This window comes from Physella acuta, unplaced genomic scaffold, assembly GCF_028476545.2.
Source record: "Physella acuta isolate Inbredline_101_S28 unplaced genomic scaffold, ASM2847654v3 ptg001324l, whole genome shotgun sequence".
Taxonomy (NCBI): domain Eukaryota; kingdom Metazoa; phylum Mollusca; class Gastropoda; family Physidae; genus Physella; species Physella acuta.
The window spans coordinates 16,137-24,978 of NW_026732839.1; the positions used below are offsets into that span (position 1 = coordinate 16,137).

The 8,842-nt window shown below is 31.9% G+C and overlaps 1 protein-coding gene across 1 annotated transcript; it reads right to left on the reverse strand.

Moving 5' to 3' along the window:
* Nucleotides 1-2,170: 2,170 nt before the first annotated feature.
* LOC131958384 (uncharacterized) lies at nucleotides 2,171-2,808 on the reverse strand. Its single transcript, XM_059323397.1, has 2 exons — nucleotides 2,748-2,808; nucleotides 2,171-2,520 (listed from the first exon to the last, which is right to left on the reverse strand). Exons 1-2 carry the CDS (start codon nucleotides 2,806-2,808, stop codon nucleotides 2,171-2,173), a joined length of 411 nt encoding a protein of 136 aa, XP_059179380.1.
* Nucleotides 2,809-8,842: the final 6,034 nt, after the last annotated feature.

The window sequence follows — 8,842 nt, forward strand, 5'->3', positions numbered from 1 at the left end:
TAGGAATTTAATGTGTTATATTGAGCTTATTACCAATAGGGAGTGGTTGGTAAAGGATGGAATTTTAAAATTGTATTTGGATAAAGAAAGTGTGTTCATGCGAGTAAATTAATACTACCAAAGCTACTCAACTAGCAGCAAAAAATCAGGAGGCGACAATGTCACAAATACGTGTTCATTCTACTGATAAACAGGTTGAATTATTTTTCTTAACAAAAAATTGATCACATGCATGTAATCAGATGACTACAATGCTTGCAATAATTTAATCTTCAAATATGTGTTCAACATTGTCATTGACACTGCGCTAGCAAACGATAATGTGTCACTGAACGAATCGTTCACATTTATTTTCATTTATTTATTTATTCAATTACGGTAACAATAGTAGGCACGGAGGCCATCTTCACATTTGCCGTTTTAAGATAAAAAAATAAAACAACAATTTAATAACAGCATTAAAAAATCCCGTGCTCCAACAAAGTGAATCTTTTGTAAATGTACCAACTCGGGAACAAAACAAAACAAAAAGCAAAAGAAAACACAAACACAATGCAAACACAAACAAAAATACAATCTTTTATTCTTGCTACAGAAAAGGTCCTGCTTCTTTGTGTAAATTTAGCAAATAGCGCTATCTGCATCATAAATTTTTTAGGATGCTTTGTGGCTCTTTGGATTATTCTGCGAGCCTTATGGCGCCTAAGTTAGTTTTAAGGAGCCAGGGGCCGTATGCTTCGCTTCTGCTGTTGTGTAATCGTGTGGCCCCCTCTACGTCCCTGACACACGGGCGGTCACCAAAGTGTGTTCTTCTTCAATATTTCGATACATAATTAACGTACACTTACGTTTTTAATGTGGTAGTTTCACGATATTTATGATCCAAGTGCAGGCATTCTATACATTTAAATAACTCTGTTTAAAAAAAAAACATATGTCCCTAGTCTAAAGTTTGGTAACGCATTAATGAAACTTTTTTAACATATTTCTTTAGACCTTCTATTCCCGCGGAATCTCGTTAAATCATCATGTCTGTCAATTATTAAGATAATAACTTTACTTTTTCGTTTTTCTGCTTTTTTCTTCCAATTAGGTTTTACTCATTTTTATTTTCTCGCAAACGAAGTAAAGAGGAAGTGTTGTAATGGCGCAAAAAAAAAAATTAGAGATATTTACAAAACCAAGAGACTGAAAAATATAGTTTTGTAATTTTGTTCGTATGTCTGTGTGTGTAAGTGTGTTTGTGTGTATGTGTGTCTTTAAACACGATAACTTAAGTACCGTTACAGCTTCATTGATAAAGTTTCGTCTTTACGTATTGTATCAAATGTGTTTATCTATATCAACTTTTCAGCGATTCCCGGTAACCGAAAGTGGAACTTACTCTACTTTAAAATTTTAAAGCCTATAAATTGCGTACTGTTTCAAACAGATACATACATTTTCATACGTAAGTACAATATCTAATCTAAATTCACTGGTTTCTTTAAAATTTGGGTAATTTATGATAACCGGAAGTAGCAATTTATGCTTATTCCGATTACTCCAAAAACGCATTTAAATTTATAAAGTTCTAATAATATTCCGCACTATTATATAGAGATAATTTGGCTTTCACTTGGCGCGGAATTATGTTTTCTACGAGATTCTATTCTCTTTTTAAAAAAAAGTTTAAGTAATTAAAAAATGGATTAAAAACCAAGTGTATATCCCAAAGAGCCATCTCCCGTCGTTTTATATAATGCTTGAGACAGTTTAAGGGAGATTACTCCTGGTTAATTTGTAACAAATTCTTGTTAGCATGATTATAAACGTTTGTTAATGTTGTCTATCTTATAAATTCTTAAATTTCCAACTGATAAGCTAGTTTAGCTTTGTATAACAAACTTGAAACTACTTTATGGTACATCTAAACGTGTTGTTAATCTAAATTTAAAATAAAACGTACGTGATCTCCCTTAAACTTTCTGGAATATCTAAAGCTGGCAAATAGCTGTTTACGACAAATTAACGTAAACAATAATGAAAAAAATAGCAACTACAGCAAAATTTAAACAGATATTTTTATTCACTTAGAGCAATTTTTACAATACTTTTTTTTATCAAACATTGTAAATTGCTGATTACTTGACTTTCACTTTGGTAGACGATAACTTATTTTTGGATTCATCTACACCTCAATGGCAACCCAAGTTAGACCTGCATAGTTAAATTGGCTGTCTTCCCAGGTACTACAGACAAGTTCCATTCCAGTTGCTGTGACGTTTCTTGCATAAAACGAATACCTAATTTGTTTGGCGTTCCACATATCTAAACCATTTAAAATCACCGTGACAATAGGTGGATTTTTGAAAGGCTTAGTAAATGTGACTGCCTGGGCATGAAGACGAGCTTTTCCAGATGCTTGGTAGTTATCAGAATTCCCGCAAGAATAAGATCCTTGTTCAAGCAGAGGTGGTTCGAGATCATTGAGCAGAGTTGTGACCAAGCCACACAACTGATTTAAAGCAGACTCCAATCCTAAGACATCACCATAATAAAATAATATTAACTTAGTTATACACAACTGAGTATAATTTGTAATATTTTATTATCTTATAACTTTACAATTTTGTAAAAAAAAAAATAATCACTCATGTCGATAAAATTTACATAGTAATAAACGTTAACTTTGCTCATTGTTATTAGAAATTCGTTGGAATGTGAAGAGTTTGTGTTTATTTTTCTGTTGACAATTCAATGCTTACCATTACTTGACGATATCAGTGCTAGTAGAGTACACAGAGATATTGTAATTTTGGAGTTCATTCTTGAATTCAATCTACAATGCAACAACACAATAAAAAACTACTTTATTACTTTTTGTTGAATAAAATCTTGATTTTTAAAAGTAACGTAATTTACATATTAAAAACAGACCCGATAAACTTTATATTGTATATATGTATATATATATATATATATATATATATATATATATATATATATATATATATATATATATATATATATATATATATATATATATATATATATCTTCTAGTCACCGTTGGGCAAAAATAGTTGCAGATATTAGGGAGTTCGCGAACTGTAGACTAAATCCTCGCAACACTTAGCTTTGTCTAATAATACTATTCAGTGGCTAATGCATATACGACCGTAGATGTTGAAGAACACTTTTTAAATGAAGTTAAACTTCACCATCGTTTGTTTTTCAAGATGCTGAATAAACAGACAAGTTCGTGTCCGCAATTGCTTGAATTTGTGAAATATATTCATTCATATAGCAAAAACGATATTATGGAGAAAACAAATGCGCTTTCTGAAACTGAATGATTAAAATAGGAAAACGGCTATGGTGTTTTTACTGATGGTGCGCCATCTATGTTTGGGTCAAAATCGTGCTTTTAGAATACAGATTTAGCTCCCTAACCAAGGGGAATCAAGTGCATGATTCACCGGTATGCCCTCGCCAGCAAGACTCTTTTGGTTCCATAGTTATTAAAAGTCGTATATAATGTTAAATCTGTCTTTTTAAAGAACTTAGCCAAAACATGAATAAGATAAAATATTTTGCTTTTCTACACTGCAGGACGCTGGATGTCAAAAGGAAGTATTGTGATTCATGTTTTTGAAAGATAAAATCAAGTTGTTCTTGGAAGTGCAAGGGAAAAAAGTCTTTTCGATATACAATAACAAAATGGTATGGTTGAAGAGTATCATACCAAGCAAATATATTTGAACATCAACATGCAAAATGAACGAATATTTTTTCGTTTCATGAAAATCTAGGGTCCTTTTTATCAGAGATACACAATTGACGAAGAAAAATAAATCTTAGAACTTTTCACTTTAAATAACTAGTTCTAATATTTGAAATGAGCTGAATTTCTACATATTATAGTAATTGTGAACGATGCAAATTGCCAAACAAGTAAGTCTATAAATAGTTTTTATTATGTTTAGTTCAAAGTGTTAAAGGTTCCACCAATCACAATCAAGTTTTTTTTTGTCAACATATCAACGAATTAATCATAAACGTACGTGCTGAAGTACAACATGTTTTTTAGCCTGTTCGCTTGAAAATAAGTGTTTCATTTTTCTTCTGAACTTGCATTTTAGTTTGCATTGTAATACTGTTTCTATTTTCGTTTCTGTTTCCGTTTTGTTTCTGTTTATGTTTCTGTTTCAGTGGCGTAGCTACCGTAAAGCTAGCGTAAGCAAGGCATAGGGACCCAAGGCATTTAGGAGCCCCTTTCCCTCTTAAACAATTAAAACTTTTACATTGCAATTTCATTATTTGTTTTGTATAAATAATTTAAAAAAGAAAATGAAAATCCAGTTTCTTTTCTATTATAGAAATAATTAAAAGTCCCTATGTTATAGCAATGTGCGAGAATTTTTTTATTTTCCTTACGTTATGCGAAAGAGTAAAACCTGTGGCAACTATAAAAATTAATCTTTTAAAAACACCGAAAACACCGATTTCGGACTATCCCTTCATATACTGACGTCACAGGTGACCTATTCAACTCTACTTCACCTGCCCAGTGTCCCGCCAAGTCTCAGACATGTTTTTATCGTTTAAAAAACGATTCCAGCCTAGCAGGTCTCTGACCACACTATCCTTTCATATGCTTAGGACAAAGAAACAGATGAACTCTACTTCACCTGCCCTGTATCCTGCAAGTTCAGATAGGCAACTTTATCATTCACATCTAAAAAAAAAATTGAAAAAAAAATATCATTGACATATTGGTCTAGAATACCTGTGCCACCCGCATGAGAGCCGACTACACTACCAATTTAGCTATTTACTCGTGACGTCACAAATGAATTTTTATACTATACTTTGAGTCTCCTTATGCAACTTGATTTACGCGCATAGATTTAGATCTAGATCTAAGTCTAGTAGTAGTAACTTTCAAATTAAATTTTATCTTAAATTAGCCAAACAAAGATTTATATAAAATAATTAAGGCCTGAAATAGATTCTAGATGTATTAAGGCCTGAAATAGATTCTAGATGTAGAATTTACACTAAGTCTAGATCTGCAATTTACATTGAGTCTAGTGACCTAGGTCTAGGCTAGATCTAGATCTAGGCTAGATTCATAACTTTCCTTCGACAGCTGATCTTTAGATCTAGCGAAATTTATTGTAAAACTAAATGAAAAAAGACAGTTTAAAATTGATATAAGTGTTGGAACGTAATAAATACAGCAAACGGACGTAATGTTAAAGTTAAAGCCGACAGAAAATTAGCTTTAGATTGCGTTAAACATTGGAATGGGAACACAATCTTCTTCGATAGGCCGCCATTATCGATGTAAAAAAATAAACACATCATGTGACGTCACTGTTTCCGTCGAGTCTAGTGGCTATTCAAATCTTTTTTAAAAATTGTGGTTAATATACGTATGAATAAATCAATAAATTAATTAACGTCTTTAAATAAATTTGTGATTAACAGTCTGTCTGCATTAAAAAATTATTTTCTACCTACATACTATTTTACAGCTCTCCAGATAGAGTAGAACATATCACAATAGTCAATCAGCCAAACAAACAAACAAACAAACAAAAAAATAAATATTCAAACATGTAAACAAACTTGACTTTTAGTAGTATATATATATATATATATATATATATATATATATATATATATATATATATATATATATATATATATATATATATATATATATATATATATATATATATATATTTTAAAAAAAAACAGAACATCGCCACGTAAAATTATTGGTCTATACTTACATAGTAAAGAAGAACTTTTTACCACAACTTCAATTATGTTCAATGACAACGACAACTAACATAAAATTGCACACTTTATATACAAACAAAACAAACAAAAAACTGTACCCTAAGTGCTGATTAATTGCACGTCCTTTTAATCTAGCTAACAATCTGGTTTTTAAGTTACCCTCATCCACTTTAGATGAGTCATCAAATGAGCAAACCATTTAATAACAGACGGTGTAGTGTTGAAGCAATTTTTGCAATGTTGTAATTTATAACGAGCAGTTTGCTTTTTTAGTGTTGTTATTTACTGATTTTTTTTTAAAAAGCTTTCGTTTATAGTTGCAACTTTTGTAAAGTTCTAATTGTTGTTTCTTATTTTAAAAACTTAAAATCATTTGTTTTTCGCATAACGAACTTCATTTTACTTTGGTTAATATTTGTTGTTCTTCAATATTTACTTCTTGAAGTTTTGTAATTTTGTAAACATGTCTCTGTGTGTTTGCGTGTGTGTGTGTACGTGAGTGTGTGTGTATGTCTGTAAACACGATAACTTGAGTACCGTTATAGCTATATGGATAAAATTTTATATAAGAGTTATATATTAAATGTGTAGTTCTGTGTCAACTTTTCAGCTTTTTTTTTTCGGTAACCTGAAGTGGAACTTATTATCCTTTAATTTTTTTTTCAAAAGCTTGAGTATTATTTCATATAGAGAAATGCAATTTCACATTTCACATGCAATTTCTATTTCTCTGCCTTCTGTCGAATTTCCAGTAATTTTTGTTGAACGGAAATAACAATTTACGTTATTTCCATTGTCTCAAAAACGTGAATAAACCAATAAAAAACAACTAATATTTCGTACTCATTGTTTGATGTGTAATTGGAGCAAAATTCGTTTTTTTTTACGAAGTTCGATCTAATTTTAAAAAAGTTTAAGTAATTATTAAAATAAATTGAAATCAGATCTCTAACGCGTGTCGCCATTTCCTTTTACTACATTTTTTAACTTAATTTTTGTTTTTGAGAAATATATTGTTTAATACAGTGGCGTAGTGTGTGTCACCTGGTGCGGCACTTAATATATATATATATATATATATATATATATATATATATATATATATATATATATATATATATATATATATATATATATATATATAATTTATATATATACATATATATTTATATATATGTATATATACACATATATGTACATACATGTATATATATACACACACAAACATATGTATATATATATATATATATATATATATATATATAGAGATAGATATATATATATATATATATATATAACAAATGTCGAAATTCCGCACCAGCAATATGAGGCAGCTGGTACTGAAATAACCCACATGAGTCGGTTACACTTCAACAAGCTCTTCTTTTGATGTCGTTTACACGCAATTCAAAATCTAACTTTAATTATCCATAGCTTCAACATTTGGCGACTGATAAAAAATGCAAGGTAGATGCAAAATTTATTTATGTTAATAGAACCACGTGTCACAATCGGACACGAAAATTTTAGTGCACTATGTCTATGTCTATGTCTATGTCTATGTCTATGTCTATGTCTATGTCTATGTCTATGTCTATGTCTATGTCTATGTCTATGTCTATGTCTATGTCTATGTCTATGTCTATGTCTATGTCTATGTCTATGTCTATGTCTATGTCTATGTCTATGTCTATGTCTATGTCTATGTCTATGTCTATGTCTATGTCTATGTCTATGTCTATGTCTATGTCTATGTCTATGTCTATGTCTATGTCTATGTCTATGTCTATGTCTATGTCTATGTCTATGTCTATGTCTATGTCTATGTCTATGTCTATGTCTATGTCTATGTCTATGTCTATGTCTATGTCTATGTCTATGTCTATGTCTATGTCTATGTCTATGTCTATGTCTATGTCTATGTCTATGTCTATGTCTATGTCTATGTCTATGTCTATGTCTATGTCTATGTCTATGTCTATGTCTATGTCTATGTCTATGTCTATGTCTATGTCTATGTCTATGTCTATGTCTATGTCTATGTCTATGTCTATGTCTATGTCTATGTCTATGTCTATGTCTATGTCTATGTCTATGTCTATGTCTATGTCTATGTCTATGTCTATGTCTATGTCTATGTCTATGTCTATGTCTATGTCTATGTCTATGTCTATGTCTATGTCTATGTCTATGTCTATGTCTATGTCTATGTCTATGTCTATGTCTATGTCTATGTCTATGTCTATGTCTATGTCTATGTCTATGTCTATGTCTATGTCTATGTCTATGTCTATGTCTATGTCTATGTCTATGTCTATGTCTATGTCTATGTCTATGTCTATGTCTATGTCTATGTCTATGTCTATGTCTATGTCTATGTCTATGTCTATGTCTATGTCTATGTCTATGTCTATGTCTATGTCTATGTCTATGTCTATGTCTATGTCTATGTCTATGTCTATGTCTATGTCTATGTCTATGTCTATGTCTATGTCTATGTCTATGTCTATGTCTATGTCTATGTCTATGTCTATGTCTATGTCTGCGTCTGCGTCTGCGTCTGCGTCTGCGTCTGCGTCTGCGTCTGCGTCTGCGTCTGCGTCTGCGTCTGCGTCTACGTCTGCGTCTGCGTCTGCGTCTGCGTCTGCGTCTGCGTCTACGTCTGCGTCTGCGTCTGCGTCTGCGTCTGCGTCTGCGTCTACGTCTGCGTCTACGTCTACGTCTACGTCTACGTCTACGTGTACGTGTACGTGTACGTGTACGTGTACGTGTACGTGTACGTGTACGTGTACGTGTACGTGTACGTGTACGTGTACGTGTACGTGTACGTGTACGTGTACGTGTACGTGTACGTGTACGTGTACGTGTACGTGTACGTGTACGTGTACGTGTACGTGTACGTGTACGTGTACGTGTACGTGTACGTGTACGTGTACGTGTACGTGTACGTGTTCGTGTACGTGTACGTGTACGTGTACGTGTACGTGTACGTGTACGTGTACGTGTACGTGTACGTGTACGTGTACGTGTACGTGTACGTGTACGTGTACG

Bases quoted from the DNA above. Each gene is read 5' to 3' on its own strand.
- LOC131958384 (XM_059323397.1), bottom strand. From the start codon at position 2,808: ATGAACTCCAAAATTACAATATCTCTGTGTACTCTACTAGCACTGATA. The intron at 2,521-2,747 runs GTAAGCATTGAA...GTGATGTCTTAG, and splicing joins ACTGATATCGTCAAGTAATG to GATTGGAGTCTGCTTTAAAT.